Source organism: Onthophagus taurus, chromosome 8, assembly GCF_036711975.1.
Source record: "Onthophagus taurus isolate NC chromosome 8, IU_Otau_3.0, whole genome shotgun sequence".
In the NCBI taxonomy this organism is placed as follows: domain Eukaryota; kingdom Metazoa; phylum Arthropoda; class Insecta; order Coleoptera; family Scarabaeidae; genus Onthophagus; species Onthophagus taurus.
Genome location: NC_091973.1, coordinates 4,517,179 through 4,536,384, shown reverse-complemented (window position 1 = coordinate 4,536,384; position 19,206 = coordinate 4,517,179). Strand labels below are relative to the sequence as shown.

The following is a 19,206-nucleotide window of genomic DNA, read 5'->3' as shown; positions in this document are numbered from 1 at the left end:
CTTCTCAAACACGTAATTATGCAAATCTAAGTGAAAGTAAGGATGTTATCGATTAATTTAAAATATTTTAATAAATTGGATTAATTTACGCCATCTGTTATCGTAACGGTTCTGTAAATAAAATTAGAAATCTTGCAATTAATTTTGCTTGCGAATTCTACACGTGTACATCCTTTGATATATATATGTATTAACGTGAAAGAGTTATTTCGAGTTATTTCTAAGGTATTTTCTCATTGGGATTGTTTCGTCAACTGCCGAATGTGTAATGTTATTTGGCACGATTTAAGGTGCGATAAATATAAACATTTTTCTTAGTACATGAATAAACAAGGTTTATTTAAGGAACTAAACGGGTTTGTTGTGTTTTGAATTTGTAGGTAAAGGGACTTGTTAAAATTAAAACAATTTATTTAATATTAAGATAGTATTTTAAACCTATATGCTAAACAATATAAGTTATAAACTTATATATCCTTAATATTACAATATAATATGTCCTATTGTACAGTTATCCGAGTTTTTTTTATTTCATTTTATATCATTTTACATATTTCAATTATATAATAGGTATCGGTAATATCGCAATAAATACCCTAAAAAACATATCACAATTTCCTACTTGTACGATGGAAAGTAATTTATGTCGTATTAAAACTCTAATATTATCAACCTTGTTGATTGTGCGGTTCACCGTTAAGGATCACACAGATAAAATTCAACAGAGCAACGTAACGAAAAAACGACAAACGTTCAAAAACAGTCTGCACTGACGTCCTCTTTTAGTATTGGAGATCACAAATTCCATAAAACCGCTTAAAACTCAAAAATAAAACTTGTCCGTCTTCTTAATCTTCTCAGTTCCTTTGGCAGTGTGATTATTTCCTTGTGGTTGAATGCCTATGATATAGCGATTTCTAGCTCAACCAGTCGAAAATACGTGATTGTTCTGTTTCTCGCAATTGGCACCACTTAATACTGTGCATGATTTTTTTTAACGTTTATCGGTCGGGGAGGGGGTTTATCTCCAATAATAAATGAGTGAGTTTTGTGTACATAGTTGTTAAAACATGCGCTCAACACAAGACACTTAAAAACAGCTACAGGTTGAAGTCGGCCGACGATAATCGCCGCTTTCCGCAACTGGAAGATTGGGTACATAGTTAGATTTTTGTGGTGCATTAGTGTCTGTATGGTTATACGCTAACAGACGTGTGAAATCTACGAGTTCCCTTATGATATCTGATATTTGTCGGGGGCAATATCTTTTTTTCATCCGGCTGTTGTTGTTGATGTTGTTGTTGTAAATTATACCTCCCTGTATAAGCGTTTGCGTATTATACGACTTATTTATATAGTAAGAGTATGATGTCTACTGAGTTATGCGTCCGTCTTTATTTAAGTTATTTTTAGTTTTGTTAATTTTTTTCAAAAATATCCTCTGAGCAAGAAGTTCAGTGAGTGCGCGGCACGCAAAAGTTTTTTACGACTCTTCGCTATCTTCCCGGAATAAATACGTCGACCAGTAAATCACGTTAAAAACGGCAAACACCAATGGGAACGTTATCCGCGAGATCACGTCGATCCGTTTGGATCTCGTTGGGAATTTTGACAACCACGACTTACAACAATTTGGCCTCGCCTGTTGCATGTGAATCTCACACTGCCTGACCTTCTCTAGGCTCATCGGATCGCCAGGATGTCGTACCAAAGGCTTCTGAAAGGACACACAATGCGTAATGCGCCTGTCCGATCCCGTGCAGAGCGAAAAGAGCCTTACCATTGCAAATGCGGCGTTGCTGTCAGTGTCTATCAGGTCTGATGTTGCGTCCATCGACGCAGCGTGTTCCAATTCGCACTGCCTCCTTTGCTTCTTCATATTCTCACGATGCATGTCCGATCTAGATGCGTAGTTGACCAAAGCGAATTCTAATAATGCTCCAAAAACAAATGTTAAACATACACCGGTCCAAACGTCAATTGCTTTCGTGTAGGATACCGGAGGTAATGACGCGTTTATGCCTGACGTTTGTGTGGCCATCGTTAGAAGAGTTGTCACTCCTAGTGATACTCGAGCTGGTACAGCCCCTTGATCCAACCAGAAGGATACCCAAGAAACGATTACCAACATGCAACAAGGGATGTAAATTTGGATAAGGTAATATGAGAATTCACGTTTGAAGAGAAGATCTACTTTAAGACAACTGTATTCTCCTACAAAACAAATAAAACAAAAATAACATCACACTTACACATCTTTACACCACTTTACCTGTATTCGTTTTACTGTTGCAATAATCAGTCAAAAATTTTTCCAACGTGAATCGTGGTAGGTGTAAATTCTTAACAACTTGCACAGGATCCCCTTCTTTCCAAAGAAACACCAAGTCATTCGTTGTCCAACCATCTAAATTCACAAACATTAATAAAACTACTAACACAATTCTATATATACACTTACAACTAGCCATTCTTAAAGAACACGTTTGTCGATCCAAAGGATATAATTTGAGATTCATTGGACATGAAAGCGTTAAGGATATTCTAAAAATATATTATATAAAAGTATGTTCATAAATTTGTACACAAGCATTTTGAAGATGTTTGTGTACTTAATATTAAAAATACCTTATACTGTATAAAACAGATCCATATGGAAAAATTCTTATGTAGACGTTCGGCATGATGATATTGTGCGTGTGTCCCTCTTTTTCATTGGCAAAGAAGAGATCGGGCATCCAAACTCTGTTGGATTCTGTTAAGGTGAGATACTTGAGTTTTCCTCCAAAATCGTTGAATTTGAGCCTTTCATCGAGCCATTGTTCCCTGAAGGTGAGTTGAACGCTGTATTCCTGAAATAGTAGCGAGTTTATGAAATCACGAGATTAGTTAAGGTGAGTTCATGCAAGCGCATGCAAGCTTAAATACGGCTACTATACTGACCAACGAACCACACTAGCAACAAATACCAACACCGCAACACAGTTTTTGGTCTTTTCCGTCGTGGACCTGATATATACAGCGTATAAAGTAGATAAAAACTGTTATATACAGAATTTTTTCCCCAATTTTTGCGTAGTGAAGACGAAGCTCAGCTTGATAGAGACGAAACGGAAGTGTGCATGCAAAGAGGTTTTGATACGGGAAGTTTAAAAGACAGTACACCGCGTGTTAGTGGTTATTGGAGGGAAGAGGATTTGCTGTAGCGCAACAGTACACCGCCTTTCTTCGACTTGTACATCCATCCAATACTTGACATGACTGGCAGACCAACTCACCATCTTATAATCATCTATTTTGCTGATAGAGCGTAGAAAGATGTTGATCGCCACTACAGTGGGTCCCCCTGTACCAGTGCGAAGAAAAACAAACGTCAATTATCTGGTTCTTTACTTCATTTTGGGGCCCAGAGTCAATCACATCGAGCATTGGCTGTCAACCCCTACAAAATTTACGAACTTTCGCCACCTCACCCCAACACACGACGTACCCCCAATTATTTCATTAGGTGATTGCATATGATTTTCTATCTCAACCAGCAATAACTACTCTCTCATTGTATATTAAACTTAAACGCATGAAATTTATATTTAATCTTTCTAAACATAGAAAATGAAAATAAGATAATACGTTGTTGCTGGCACCCTACTGCTAACGACCGAAAAATTTAATGAGAAGTAGTCTCGTTTAAATTTGGTCGGTCACCGGAGTCCAACGGATGTTTATGATGACAAGCAACTACTCTGTTGGGAAAGAACGTGGAAAGAGGATTTTTTAATAATAATAATAATAATAAATAGTCTACTAGAGCACTACTATATATCGACATTCCCTTTTTTTTCTTGGCCAAGTGGTCAACTTACCATGGTGACGTCATCAATTTTTGAGATACTTCTCACAAAAATGTTGACATTCACTATAGCGGGTCCATCTATATCGATTAGAAAGAAAATTGTGGTCAGTGACTATTAAGGCTACCGAAAGACTGGTTGGGCGTTGATGTCTGGTTGCTTGTTTGTTGGTCCTGACGTTAAACGGTTTTGTTAGTCTTTGGACGGACAAGAGAATGGCACCGGAATTTCAAAAAAATGGCGGCGAGCTGCACTACCTCAAAAGTACGTACATTCTTAGCATAACTCTATCAAAACCTACTATCAAAAGCTCAACGAAGGCCCAAATAGTAGGTGGCGAGCGGCAAAAACTCTAACTAGATGAACTTAAATAACAAATAATATAATTATTAGTTGACTTGATTAATATTTTTTTTAATTTTGTCTAAAATTTATTTAATTTCGACTTTTTTTTTGGTAAAATTAGGGAATCTAAAACGAGCGGCAAAATGGTTTCATCAAAATTTGTTTCTTTTTAGCCTAAAAGAACCTATTTTTGAATCAGTAGCCGCTCGCCGCCAATAAAACATGCGTTCTCTGGTCTCGTGTAGCACTTCTACACTAAGCTACAGCACAGAGTGTCACCGGCCCACGACTTACCATCTTGATGTCACTGATAGTTGCAATACTGCGAACAAACAGGTTTACTCGTACAATGGCAGGTCCATCTAAAGCGATGGACAACAAGTTACATTTGCAGTTTTTCGCACACACCAAACGGGAAACTCAGTTTTCGGTTTGAGTGACTTTGTGACTTGGGGAAGTTGTTTGTTGATGTAGTACTCTCTAAGAGATATAGGTATGAGGTCGATGTTCTTACCTGTTCCGTTTACTCCCGACGGTCGGATTCTGGCGTCGTATCGTCCTGGACCTAAGATCTGATCAAGCACCTCCTTTTCCTTTTCCCTGAAGTTGATCTTGATACTGGAACATCTAAGTTACAGTGGAGGTTAGAAGTTTTATTTGAAAACTTTTTTTTTTAACTTACGTGACCGCTTGAAGTAAAATAGTAATAAGTACAAGCGCAGGGACGATCATTTCCTGGCGGTCCACCCGTTTCCGGATAGTCGCTATCAAAACTAAGTTTGTTGCGATGTTTCACGCCCAGAGGCGTGCACGTCCAAACACGACGGTCGCCGGAAACTTACTACGGGTCCGACGCTCATACTCGACTGTCCGTTGCAAGTGACGACGCTGTATTGATCTGTAAGTCCGGCGTCCACGCGCAGATCCTAACCGTCTGGTGACTGCGCACGGGAATTCGGGGCCACCTCCCGATGGAAACACTCAGCTGAATCCAAAATCGTGGCCCAAACAGTTCTGGTCTTCCGCCAAGTAGGTCTCTTATTCCAAGAACTGCCCATATACCTGCTACGTCAGCGCAAACGTCACTCCTACCGTTGACGTCACATCTACAGAACCTCCGACCTAATCAAAACGCGGCAATCCTTAATCGATCCCAGAAGCAAAACCCGTAAAACATCGAGCAACTTGATACAACCAAACATGCTTTTACTCAATTAACCCATTATTATAATTAATTAATAATCCGGCGCATCCACCAAAAAGTAATAATATTGACTCAAATTAGTTAGATTTAACTATGTAAATAATCCGACGATTCCATTAAACTCTAATTCAAACATAAACATCGTGGATATTGAATCAAAACTTTTCCATTAAACTCAGATTAAATAAAAAGATTTGTTTTTATATTTTACTGCAAAACTATTTTTATTATTATTATTATTATAATTGATTTATATATTCAGTAACAATGCAAGATTTAGTTAAGAAGCTATTTTTAAGTACAACATTTAGCTCGCGAAAAATTGTTTTATCTAATTTCGATGAGCTTTTAGCTCGATAGCTAATTTATAACCAAGTTCTGGTCGTCGATCTCTTCCCTCCACCATAGCTTTGACTTGGTTTGAATTAACGATAACTCCATCGTTTTTAATAACAGTGTTTTTGGTTTTTTCGATATCCAACAAATCAACGCCTCGGCTGCAATCGTCCAATAAAATCGTCCTGTACCCGATTGCCAAAGCATCAACTGCGGTGGCACCGACGCAAACGTCGTAAGCTAAGCCGCAGATGTAAATATCGGTGGCGTTTTTCTGGCGAAGTTGGGCGCTTAGAGTGGTATCGGTGAGTTTTTTATTATCCCAGAATACTGAATAGGAATCCACCTCCGGGTTGGTACCCTTGTACACTTTAATGGCATTCTCGACGACCTGAAAACGCCAGACACGGTTATAAGACTGCCGTTGCGTTTATTAATTTCTTTTATTCGTGACCTTTAACGGTACAATGCGTCTGCAGCCGCTAAAAGTCAGGGTAGTGATATTAAATTTCCGGGAAGCCAGATTCGCACCAATAAAACCGCTGAGAGCAGCAACCCCCAGGAGGCGTCACGTGTGAGCTTTTTACTTTGAAAGTGCACGTTTATTTTTATTTTAAGTTTTTCGAGGAAAGCATAAAATAAAATTTTAAATCATTACTAAACGGAATTGCAGAAATAACGTGTTCCGACTGTTTAATTATTCAGAGGATTAATTGTTATCGATCGACCTTCGGTGGGGAATTTACCTTTAAGTCCTTATGGAGCTCGGATCCCCAGGTATCTTGTACGCAATGTCGAGGCCACAAACGTTGTTTCATCGGTGGGGGGCCTGCAAACGTAACTGTATCGTAACATTGAGCGTTTTCAGCTGCAACGGGACTTGAGGGATCAATTTCCCTTTGATTGATGTTGTCGATAAAAGAAACGTGATCGCTTGGATGCCAATCTAATGAGTAAAAAACGGCGTCGAATTCAACGGTTTCTAAAAGTCTATTGATCGGTTCGACGACTTCAAAACCGTTCTGTTGGGCTGAGCAATTACTTATGTTTAATGTTCCAGTGATAAAGTCATTTTGGACGTCTACGATAAGAAAAGCGGAAATCGGCCGGACTATGACTTTAATCCAATGATTCCAACAGAAGATAAATTCCTCCCTGTCAATGAAACCATCAGCATCTTGATCGAAAATATCGAAAATTTCTTTTAATTTGTTTTCTTCTAAAGAGTAAATTTTTCCTTTGTCGTTCCTGAAGAGGGCCTTGCAAATTAATCGAAACTCATCCAGGTCCAACTTGCCGTCACTGAAAAACTTTGCATTAGCCCAATTTAGGTACGTGAATGTTGCCGGAGCAACCTCATCGATCAAACCCGGATTTAATCAAATTATTTGACGTGCACCAGAAGCATGCTCGATAGGGCACGCGATGGTAATATTTTAGCGCTGGGAAACTTGTGTAAAACACGTTCCGATTAACGAGAGGGGCGCGACCTTCGATGAAGGTCAAAAGCGTCGTTCGGTTTGACATTTTGAATTTCAATTTAACACACTCAAACGACCCCCGTGGCAAAATACATTACCGAGAGTCGAGCGAGCGGAATAAAATTCAATATGAAGCCATTACGCGGTGGTGGTGTCGGTGCATTATTAAAAAATTCCATTTGAATTTAAATGGACAGGTATTCCCTCTGGTTCGTGGTGCCAATGCGACAAATAAATCGATGAGGGGAAACCCGTCGAGCACTCGGCTCCCGGCGGCGTGTTTTGAAACCGTTTCCGCGAATTCCCTAATTGGAAGCGAAAATACGGGGAAGCGATTTAAATTATCACTGATATATTCCGACGGCTTTGATGCGACCTTCTCCGGATTATTCCAAATCCCATCGTACTCGATTGACCTTCATTTCAATATCAAGGTCATATTACTGGATAAACAGAATTGAACTTTCAACAAAAACATCTCTTGGTATTCGTATTCCCCAACCATTTTCACGTTCATTTCAAATTACATTTCGGTAATAATTATATGGCACACGATTATTTTCAAATATAGGTTCATCAGTAATTAAGGCTATTTCGTTTCAATACCAAGGTCATGTTACTTGATTAAACAGAATTGAACTGTCAACAAAAACACCTTTGTGTAATCCCCTACCAATTTCACAACAATTTCCAGCAACCAAAATTATACTCCTAAATTTGAACTCGACCCGTAATTAGATATGTATTAGTTTCACAAGGGTGTTATCTCAAATAAAAACTCCTTTCCAAACTCAAGAAAGATACTATAATAGACCTATAACACGCATTTAAAACCCACCACTTCCTCAGAATCTATAAATATCTAACACGCTAGAAATCATTCATAACCATTATTATATTTACTCCCACAACACTGTTTATATTTCTAATTTTTGAAAAAACCGAAATACGAGAACTAACCAAACAAAAATAACTAACGAGAACCGTGCGAACCGTTAAACTAAAGCGTGTTATCTCTCTCTATGTATTGTATACTTTGTGTGATTAAAAACTTCGCAAAAAAAAGTGTTATCAGTAAACATTAAACGGAAATGATAACGTTTGCTACAATTACATTCAGTAATACTTTAATAGTTATTAATAACATAACGTAACCGTGTTTTAACATTTTACTGTTGGCTATCCTAACCGCGTCACTCCCACAAAAATTGAGTAAATCCCCTACTACAAAACTCGGCCGAATTTAATTTCTTAAAAATTGTGTCTTACCCATTTTTGTCGAACGCAGAGAAACAGGCGTCCATCCTGCAGGTCTTAGCGGTCACATCGAAATCAATGCCCAACGGCGACGTATCCATGGCTCCCTTTAGGTTTCGAATCGGCTCGTCGCTGACTGACACCGAAAAGGGGGCAACTTTTTGGTGGCGCGGGGAGAGGAGGAATTTACGTCGTCACTAAATTCGTCGAGTGTAAAAAAACGCTTCGGTTTCGAAAATATGTGACGTCGTGTGGCGAAGGTCGCGATCAGTTACGCGATGAATGATTCCCGATCGTTTCAACAAAGTAAACTCGAATGAATAAACACCGTATGTTTTTTATGAGGAGGCTCGCTTTTTGTTTGTACAACACTACCAACCGAAGGGGGTTTAGAATACAAATTTTACTATTCTTAACGATTTTATATTCATATATGATGAGTCATCATCACATCATACAGTTTAGTCATATTAATAGGATTATAAGTATTAATAAATGTATTATAAATTCATTGGATTCATGTGAATCCCCGAGTTACGTCAAATTCGAAATTATTAAAAAAAATAATTAATATAAATAATTTTCATATTTCTTAACAATATTGTTAAGAATGAAATTTGCTACAAATTTTGTTCTAAAAGTTTTTTTGTAACATGCTTCGAATCCCGAATATCACCATTAATAACATATAAAACTAGGAATTCATCTGATTTTCATATTTTGGTATTTTTCTCGATATTCACGCATCTGAGAGCAAAAGTGTAAGAGAGCAATGTTGTTAACAATTAAATTTGCTACAAATTTTGTTCTAAAAGTTCTTTTGTAACATGCTTCGAATCCCGAATGTCACCATTAATAACATATAAAACTAGGAATTCATCTGATTTTCATATTTTGGTATTTTTTTCGATATTTACGCATCTGAGAGAAAAAGTGTAAGAGAGCAATGTTGTTAAGAATTAAATTTGCTACAAATTTTGTTCTAAAAGTTTCTTTGTAACATGCTTCGAATCCCGAATGTCACCATTAATAACATATAAAACTAGGCATTCGTCTGATTTTCATATTTTGGTATTTTTCTCGATATTTACGCATCTGACAGCAAAAGTGTAAGAGAGCAATGTTGTTAAGAATTAAATTTGCTACAAATTTTGTTCTAAAAGTTTCTTTGTAAAATGCTTCGAATCCCGAATGTCACCATTAATAACATATAAAACTAGGCATTCGCCTGATTTTCATATTTTGGTATTTTTCTCGATATTTACGCATCTGAGAGCAAAAGTGTAAGAGGACAATGTTGTTAAGAATTAAATTTGCTACAAATTTTGTTCTAAAAGTTTTTTTGTAACATGCTTCGAATCCCGAACGTCACCATTAATAACATAAAACTAGGCATTCATCTGATTTTCATATTTTGGTATTTTTCTCGATATTCACGCATCTGAGAACAAAAGTCTAAGAGAGCAATGTTGTTAAGAATTAAAATTGCTACAAATTTTGTTCTAAAAGTTTTTTTGTAACATGCTTCGAATCCCGAATGTCACCATTAATAACATATAAAACTAGGCATTCATCTGATTTTCATATTTTGGTATTTTTCTCGATATTCACGCATCTGAGAACAAAAGTCTAAGAGAGCAATGTTGTTAAGAATTAAAATTGCTACAAATTTTGTTCTAAAAGTTTTTTTGTAACATGCTTCGAATCCCGAATGTCACCATTAATAACATATAAAACTAGGCATTCATCTGATTTTCATATTTTGGTATTTTTCTCGATATTTACGCATCTGAGAGCAAAAGTGTAAGAGGGCAATATTGTTAAGAATTAAATTTGCTACAAATTTTGTTCTAACAGTTTTTTTGTAACATGCTTCGAATCCCGAATGTCACCATTAATAACATATAAAACTAAGCATTCATCTGATTTTCATATTGTGGTATTTTTCTCGATATTTACGCATCTGAGAGCAAAAGTGTAAGAGAGCAATGTTGTTAAGAATTAAATTTGCTACAAATTTTGTTCTAAAAGTTTCTTTGTAACATGCTTCGAATCCCGAATGTCACCATTAATAACATATAAAACTAGGAATTCATCTGATTTTCATAATTTGGTATTTTCTTCGATATTTACGCATCTGAGAGCAAAAATGTAAGAGGGCAATATTGTTAAGAATTAAATTTGCTACAAATTTTGTTCTAAAAGTTTCTTTGTAACATGCTTCGAATCCCGAATGTCACCATTAATAACATATAAAACTAGGCATTCGCCTGATTTTCATATTTTGGTATTTTTCTCGATATTTACGCATCTGAGAGCAAAAGTGTAAGAGGGCAATGTTGTTAAGAATTAAATTTGCTACAAATTTTGTTCTAAAAGTTTTTTTGTAACATGCTTCGAATCCCGAACGTCACCATTAATAACATATAAAACTAGGAATTAATCTGATTTTCATATTTTGATATTTTTCTCGATATTTACGCATCTGAGAGCAAAAGTGTAACAGAGCAATGTTGTTAAGAATTAAATTTGCTACAAATTTTGTTCTAAAAGTTTTTTTGTGACATGCTTCGAATCCCGAATGTCACCATTAATAACATATAAAACTAGGAATTCATCTGATTTTCATAATTTGGTATTTTTTTCGATATTTACGCATCTGAGAGCAAAAGTGTAAGAGAGCAATGTTGTTAAGAATTAAATTTGCTACAAATTTTGTTCTAAAAGTTTTTTTGTAACATGCTTCGAATCCTGAACGTCACCATTAATAACATATAAAACTAAGCATTCATCTGATTTTCATATTTTGGTATTTTTCTCTATATTCACGCATCTGAGAGCAAAAGTGTAAGAGAGCAATGTTGTTAAGAATTAAATTTGCTACAAATTTTGTTCTAAACGTTTTTTTGTAACATGCTTCGAATCCCGAACGTCACCATTAATAACATATAAAACTAGGAATTCATCTGATTTTTATATTTTGGTATTTTTCTCGATATTTACGCATCTGAGAGCAAAAGTGTAAGAGAGCAATGTTGTTAAGAATTAAATTTGCTACAAATTTTGTTCTAAAAGTTTTTTTGTAACATGCTTCGAATCCCGAACGTCACCATTAATAACATATAAAACTAGGAATTCATCTGATTTTTATATTTTGGTGTTTTTGTCGATATTTACGCATATGAGAGCAAAAGTGTAAGAGACCAATGTTGTTAAGAATTAAATTTGCTACAAATTTGTCTGTGAACATGTTTATGACTGTCTGTGAACATGTTTATGGATACACCTTTTAATGTTTATGGATAACAAACATGTCTAAAGTTGCTCTTTTCGCCATTTCTTTGCCTAGGCATTAGTCTCTAAGAAAACCCCAACCTTGAATTATCGATAATAAAGTATTAGAAGATTTTCATTTTCTTTAAAGCTTTTAAATCTTCTCTAGCAAGGATATCATGAGATTTTAATAACTCATTTATATCATTACAAAAGAAAACTTACCTTACTCAACATTCTTTTCTGGGATGAGTTCAATTTCAAAAATTTTTATCTCATAAACTAAAAGTCATTTTTCCAAACGAATAACTTTATTGAAAACAAGAAACTTTTATTTATAATTCATGAAACATCGAGAAATAAATAATAAATATAAGTATTCAATTTTCTACATACAAACATTTAAACTTAATCGAACTAAATTAACACATCAATTTAACCTTTCGAGTGCACGATTTATTTATTATTTTGTTCAGTCTTTAAAAAGACTATATAATGCACTCGGAAAGTTAAATTAAAATTTTTTTCGAGAAATAATTTTATAGGGTTATAAACATAATTCATTAATAAATATATAGCAAAAAATCACATAGTTATGGAACAAATTTGAGGATTAAATTAGACACAAAAAAACATCTATTGGTCATTTTCAGCGTGCATTCGCGCAGCTCTAGGATTTCTATCTCCCATGACAGCATAGGAAATTCCAAAGTCGTGGAACAATTTTCCAAGGCGAATGGCACGAAGTGCTGACAGGGCACCTCTCTTCGTTTTGAAAAACATTTCGGCTTTATTATTATTGCGACGACTATTATGATAAAGACGTATATATTGCACGGATCCATAACGCGACAACTGACGGCGCAAAGCATTAACATCCACTTCTCCAAATCCCCAAGCAAAAACCAGATAAGGTGCAGAAGATGATCTTTGAGTTGACTCGGTGGTCGTGGATGAGGCCTCAGTTGACCCCGATGATGTTGTTGTAGTTGAAAGTGGTCTTGGAGCACTCCTATTTCGCGAAGGCATGGTTCGCCTAAAGTCAACGGATTGGTACCTATCCGGAATTGATCTAACCCTATTAGAGCGGCTTAAAATAAAAAAAAATCTTATTAATGTATAAAAGTAAAACAAAACGTTCTTTGCTTATTTACCGTACTGATGGACTCAAAGATGGTGATATAGATCTTGATCTAGAATCAGGTTCATCTCCCTTTTCATCCTCAGATGATACAATGGTACGATTTTTTTCCATTTTCTCAGCTGATGTTGAAAAAAGAAAATTAAAACTTCTTTAAACATGTTTAATAACCAAAACGTCTTTTAAACTAATCCGTTAAAATATTTTCATTCGAAAAAAAACGTTTTTTATGTTTAAAAAAAATTTAAACAAGGCATTTTGTGGTTATGTTACCCTAAGTCATTAAGGTCGAAAATCGTTTGAAATTCAGTATACGCAGACTCCACACATTCTTTTAGGAATGCGGGATAATTTTTGTTGCAAAATATTATTAAATCTTACCTTTTTCAATAAATTATTAAACCAATTAACCAATTAATAATAACCGTCAATATGGGATTAGTCGAAAACGATCACAACGCCCTCTACAATGATTATTTTTCGAAATAAGTGGTCGAAAATCGCTTGAAATTCAGTATACGCAGACTCCACGCATTCTTTAAAGAATGCCGGGAGATATCTGATCGTTTTGGGCGAAAAATTATTATTAACTCATACCTTTTTCAATGAATTATGAATTCAAAAATTTAGATGATGCGAACCGATTAGCAATAACTGTCAAAAGGGATCACTAGCGCCCTCTACACTGATTATTTTTCGAAATATTAATTTATTTAATTTAACTTTTATTTAGTACCACATCAAAAAACGATCTAAATACACATTATTAATTAGTCATTATTAAAAATAAATAAATTTATTAAGAAATTTAACAAATAAATCTTAGTTGTAGAGGGCGCATATTTTGACAAATATCGTTAACATCATTTAATTCCCAATTTTAATCTGGTTTAAACGGTAAATTTGTTTCCATTTCACACATTTTATTTTAAATAACAAGTCGTGCATGCGCAGATTATATTTCAAACGATTTTCGACTTTAATTATTTTCGAAGTCTTAATCGAACATGCCTTGCTAACGTTAAACAACGTCCATTTTGTTTAATCCCTTTTCTAACCAAATCTCGTCAAGAACGCTGTTCTCTTTGATATCGAAGCCAGAAAAGGTACCTAATTAATCTAATTTTGTTCTAATATGCTTTATAATTCATTTAAAACGATCAACTCTGTAAATAAGCTGAATTGAGTTTGAGTTTGCGCTGAATGAATTTTACACGATTGTCAACCTTAACACCTAACCTATCTTTTAGTTGGTTAACAAAATGCCTGCTCAAACTAAATCGATTCGTCGCCGATCTATGAGGTGTGGAGCTGTACCGAATAGGTATCAATCTGTGAACTTTAAGGCGCCCAAAAATACCCAACCTTCCCCGGAAATTGAGATAATTTCAAAATTGAATTTGACTCCAACCATATCGTCAGAAGTGATATTTAGAACGCCATCTCCTCCTGCTACGCCTCAAAAACCTGCAGAACTTTGGATGATTTTCGCTTGGGACTTTGGAGAAGTCGACATAAATGCTTTACGAAAGCAATTATCGTGTTATGGGACTATTGAACAAATTCGTATTCAACATTGCGACGGCATCAACAAAAATAAGGCCGATATTAGTTTCACAACAATGAAAGGAGCAGTATCAGCACTTCGTGCAATTCGTATTGGTAAATTTTACGATTTTGGCATTACTTCCGCTGAAATGGTAGAAAGGCCACAGTCGTCTGAACGAGTGATAACAACTCCTCTTAGTCATTTTCATTCTGTTTAATTTTTTTTTAGTTTGTATTAATAAAATAGTTATGTAAAAGTAATGTACAGGTAAATTTAAGCCAATTACTTGTTTAAAAAAGTTTTTATTTTTGTAAATGTAAGTTTTTCGAAACAGTTTAAATCAAAATTTCTTTCCATTATTTGTTTTTTTTTTAATTATTATAATTTTTAATAATTGTATTAAAAAGATCAAACTTTTATTTATAATCCATAAAAAGTTGAAGAATAATTGATAAGTATTTGATTTTTTACAAATTTTTAAACTTAATCAAAAAAAATAACCTATAAAAATTGTCATCAACTTTAAAACTGTTTATCTCATCAACTAAAAGTTATTTTTCCAAATAAATAATTGTATTAAAAAGATCAAACTTTTATTTATAATGCATGAAAAGTTCAAGAATAATTGATAAGTATACGATTTTTAAAAAATTTTTAAACTTAATCAAAAAAAATAACCTATAAAAATTGTCATCAACTTTAAAAATGTTTATCTCATCAACTAAAAGTTATTTTTCCAAATGAATAATTGTATTAAAAAGATCAAACTTTTATTTATAATCCATAAAAAGATCAAGAATAATTGAAAACTATTTGATTTTTTACAAATTTTTAAACTTAATCAAAAAAAATAACCTATATAAATTGTCATCAACTTTAAAAATGTTTCTCATCAGCTAAAAGTTATTTTTCCAACTGAATAATTGTATTAAAAAGATCAAACTTTTATTTATAATCCATGAAAAGTTCAAGAATAATTGATAAGTATTCGATTTATTACAAAATTTTAAAACTTCATCAAAAAAAAAATAACCTATAAAAATTGTTATCAACTTTAAAAATGTTTATCTCATCAACTAAAAGTTATTTTTCCAAATGAATAATTGTATTAAAAAGATCAAACTTTTATTTATAATCCATGAAAAGTCCAAGAATAATTGATAAGTATTCGATTTTCCACAAATTTTTAAACTTAATCAAAAAAAATAACCTATAAAAATTGTTACAACTTTAAAAATGTTTATCTCATAAACTAAAAGTTATTTTTCCAAATGAATAATTGTATTAAAAAGATCAAACTTTTATTTATAATCCATGAAAAGTTTAAGAATAATTGATAAGTATGCGATTTTTTACAAATTTTTAAACTTAATCAAAAAAAATTGTCATCAACTTTAAAAATGTTTATCTCATTAACTAAAAGTAATTTTTCCAAATAAATAATTGTATTAAAAAGATCAAACTTTTATTTATAATCCAAGAAAAGTCCAAGAATAATTGATAAGTATTCGATTTTTTACAAATTTTTAAACTTAATCAAAAAAAATAACCTATAAAAATTGTCATCAACTTTAAAAATGTTTATCTCATCAACTAAAAGTTATTTTTCCAAATAAATAAGTGTATTAAAAAGATCAAACTTTTATTTATAATCCATGAAAAGTTCAAGAATAATTGAAAACTATTTGATTTTTTACAAATTTTTAAACTTAATCAAAAAAAATAACCTATAAAAATTATTAACTTTAAAAATGTTTATCTCATCAACTAAAAGTTATTTTTCCAAATGAATAATTGTATTAAAAAGATCAAACTTTTATTAATAATCCATGAAAAGTTCATGAATAATTGATAAGTATTCGATTTTTTACAAATTTTTAAACTTAATCAAAAAAAAAACCTATAAAAATTATTAACTTTAAAAATGTTTATCTCATAAACTAAAAGTTATTTTTCCAAGTGAATAATTGTATTAAAATGGTCAAATTTTTATTTATAATCCATGCAAAGTATAAGAATAATTGATAAGTATTCGATTTTCCACAAATTTTTAAACTTAATCAAAAAAAATAACCTATAAAAATTGTTATCAACTTTAAAAATGTTTATCTCATCAACTAAAAGTTATTTTTCCAAATGAATAATTGTATTAAAAAGATCAAACTTTTATTTATAATCCAAGAAAAGTTCAAGAATAATTGATAAGTATTCGATTTTTTACAAATTTTTAAACTTAATCAAGAAAAATTGTCATCAACTTTAAAAATGTTTATCTCATCAACTAAAAGTTATTTTTCCAAATGAATAATTGTATTAAAAAGATCAAACTTTTATTTATAATCCATGAAAAGTCCAAGAATAATTGATAAGTATTCGATTTTTTACAAATTTTTAAACTTAATCAAAAAAAATAACCTATAAAAATTGTCATCTTTAAAAATATTTATCTCATCAACTGAAAGTTATTTTTCCAAATGAATAATTGTATTAAAAAGATCAAACTTTTATTTATAATCCATGAAAAGTCCAAGAATAATTGATAAGTATTCGTTTTTTTACAACATTTTTAAACTTAATCAAATAATCTTTTTACAAAAAATAAATAAAACACAAAATTTGTTAAAGAAATAGTATTTATTAACTTAGCATTTCTTAGTTATGTACAATCACCACAAAAATAAATATTATTTAAGAGGTGTTGTTAGGACGAAACTGTAAGTATCTAGGATTTTTTTCGGCCAAAACGCCAGAGGTAAGTCCAATATTTTCAGCTAATTTGCGATTACGAATAGCTCGGAGTGCATCCAAAGCGGATTTCTTCGTTTTATAATAAATATCGGCTTGATAAGTTTTTTCGCTGTGATTTCGACAGATGCGTATGTTTCTAATCACTCCAAAAACATCAACATAACCACGGAATGTGTGTAAATTTACATTCCCGTGGCCGTAAGTGCTAATCATCCAAGATTTCATAGCTCGGTTTGCTGACTTACGATTTGAAGTGAAATCCTCCGGATTATAGCGCTTTGGGGAAGATCTAGTCCTTTTGGTTTTTCTGTAAAATTAAAAAATTTGAAAAAGAAAGAAATTATTTCAACATTTACCGTGTTCCTCGCCTTTGGTTCTTCTGCATGAGGGGTAACCACCAAGGGCGTAGTAATCTCTCGAAATATTTCGTCTGGGGTGTTTTATACCATCCCTTATTAACATTTTGCGGTATCGCTCCAGTCGGGGAAGTACAACGTACTTTCATTTTTATCTTAAAAAAAATATTTTTTTATATCAAAGAGTAACTCAAGGCAGTAAGTAATAGAGTTGTTGTGCTTTGTATTCTTAATTATGTTCTTATCTGTTTCGATACGAATATTTTGTAATCGAAATTTTTGGTTTAAATTACATACTATTATAAGCTATATAATACAATCAAAACACAATATTCTTGGGAATAAAAATTTTAGAATTTTCTATAAGATGATTCATTATCATATAGAATTAATAGATGAACCAAAAGATTAAATTAGATAATGTTGGTAATCACGAAAAATGCAATCTCTTAATTTTAACAAAAATAAAGCACTTGATTTAATTTCTTACCTCTCTGAAATACAATAACCCCGACGAGTTTTACTTAGAAATGAGCAATCAACATAAACGTTACCGAAGTAATACATGCGATAAAAGCACCATCTAGTTCAAATTAATTCCCTCTTTTTAATAACTCCTATCTTTAACTTAACCCTAATTGATTTATAATTTTATATAATTTAATTACATTTGAAAACACGTTTACGTAAAGAAATAGCAGTGGTGAGGTTATAACATCGTGGTTATGGTTGAAAATCGCCCGAAATGTAGTGTACGCATGCTCAATACTTCATTTACAATTAATAATTAATTTTAATCCTTACCTCTATCTCCTGAATTAAAATAGGATGATTAAACAAAGACTAAAATGCGATTGTTAACCGAAAACGAACGGCAGCAACGCCGACGTCGGTTACTTTCCACTAATTTGTTTTTTAGTTACTCGTTGATTGGGAATGAGTAAATATAAAACCTTAACAAAGCACTAAATTATTTATAATAAACACTTTACTGTTTATTAATTTTATTAGTTGATTTTAAAAACTTCTAAACACGATGGTTGACGTTATGAAAAGGAGGGAACTGTTAAGGTCGAGAATCACGTACCACGCAGTCTGCGCAGCTTGAACGTCTCTAACGCGGATTGGATGATTATTTTGGCGGGAAAATTGAATTATTTATTTTTATCTTTTTAATAAATTTATTAACATTGTCAGGGTTTTTGAAATAAAATAAAGATTTTTAATTAAACGTTATTAACACTTTTTTATTTACTATTAATTTTATTAGTTGATTTTAAAAACTTCTAAACACGATGGTTGAGGTTATGAAAAGGAGGGAACTGTTAAGGTCGAGAATCACGTACCACGCAGTCTGCGCAGCTTCAACGTCTCTAACGCGGATTGGACGATTATTTTGGCGGGAAAATTCAATTATTTATTTTTATCTTTTTAATAAATTTATTAACATTGTGAGGGTTTTTGAAATAAAATAAAGATTTTTAATTAAACGTTATTAACACTTTTTTATTTACTATTAATTTTATTAGTTGATTTTAAAAACTTCTAAACATGATGATTGAGGTTATGAAAAGGAGGGAAAATCCAATTATTTATTTTTATCTTTTTAATAAATTTATTAACATTATGAGGGGTTTTGAAATAAAATAAAGATTTTTAATTAAA

General features: G+C 32.6%; 2 protein-coding genes across 10 annotated transcripts; both read right to left on the bottom strand.

Annotated features, from left to right (window-relative positions):
* Window positions 1-408: 408 nt before the first annotated feature.
* Window positions 409-5,459, bottom strand: LOC111425211 (glycine receptor alpha 1). Of its 8 annotated transcripts, none has more exons than XM_023059101.2 (8): window positions 4,879-5,438; window positions 4,711-4,823; window positions 3,279-3,346; window positions 2,629-2,852; window positions 2,462-2,544; window positions 2,273-2,407; window positions 1,781-2,214; window positions 409-1,717 (listed from the first exon to the last, which is right to left on the bottom strand). In XM_023059101.2, exons 1-8 carry the CDS (start codon window positions 4,926-4,928, stop codon window positions 1,484-1,486), a joined length of 1,341 nt encoding a protein of 446 aa, XP_022914869.1. In that variant the 5' UTR covers window positions 4,929-5,438; the 3' UTR covers window positions 409-1,483. The 8 variants fall into 8 exon arrangements, with proteins under 8 accessions (XP_022914869.1, XP_022914867.1, XP_022914868.1 ...); XM_023059099.2 differs by lacking the exon at window positions 3,279-3,346 and adding an exon at window positions 4,491-4,558 and having other exon boundaries at window positions 4,879-5,432; XM_023059100.2 differs by lacking the exon at window positions 3,279-3,346 and adding an exon at window positions 3,864-3,931 and having other exon boundaries at window positions 4,879-5,432.
* A 141-nt stretch (window positions 5,460-5,600) lies between these two features.
* On the bottom strand, window positions 5,601-8,782 carry LOC111425213 (Nicotinamide amidase). 2 transcript variants are annotated; one of them, XM_023059106.2, is made up of 3 exons: window positions 7,092-8,049; window positions 6,483-7,038; window positions 5,601-6,127 (listed from the first exon to the last, which is right to left on the bottom strand). In XM_023059106.2, the coding sequence occupies exons 1-3, from the start codon at window positions 7,094-7,096 to the stop codon at window positions 5,732-5,734; spliced, it is 957 nt and encodes a 318-aa protein (XP_022914874.1). In that variant the 5' UTR covers window positions 7,097-8,049; the 3' UTR covers window positions 5,601-5,731. The 2 variants fall into 2 exon arrangements, with proteins under 2 accessions (XP_022914874.1, XP_022914872.1); XM_023059104.2 differs by lacking the exon at window positions 7,092-8,049 and adding an exon at window positions 8,487-8,782 and having other exon boundaries at window positions 5,602-6,127.
* Window positions 8,783-19,206: the final 10,424 nt, after the last annotated feature.

Coding starts and splice junctions, on each gene's coding strand:
- LOC111425211 (XM_023059098.2), bottom strand. CDS start 4,928: ATGATCGTCCCTGCGCTTGTACTTATTACTATTTTACTTCAAGCGGTC. Junction 2,545..2,628: donor TCTGTTTTATACAGTATAAG/GTATTTTTAATA, acceptor ATATATTTTTAG/AATATCCTTAACGCTTTCAT. Junction 2,408..2,461: donor TTCTTTAAGAATGGCTAGTT/GTAAGTGTATAT, acceptor TTGTGAATTTAG/ATGGTTGGACAACGAATGAC.
- LOC111425213 (XM_023059104.2), bottom strand. CDS start 8,575: ATGGATACGTCGCCGTTGGGCATTGATTTCGATGTGACCGCTAAGACC. Junction 7,039..8,486: donor TCTGCGTTCGACAAAAATGG/GTAAGACACAAT, acceptor AAAGTTTTTCAG/TGACGGCAAGTTGGACCTGG. Junction 6,128..6,482: donor AGCTCCATAAGGACTTAAAG/GTAAATTCCCCA, acceptor TGGCGTTTTCAG/GTCGTCGAGAATGCCATTAA.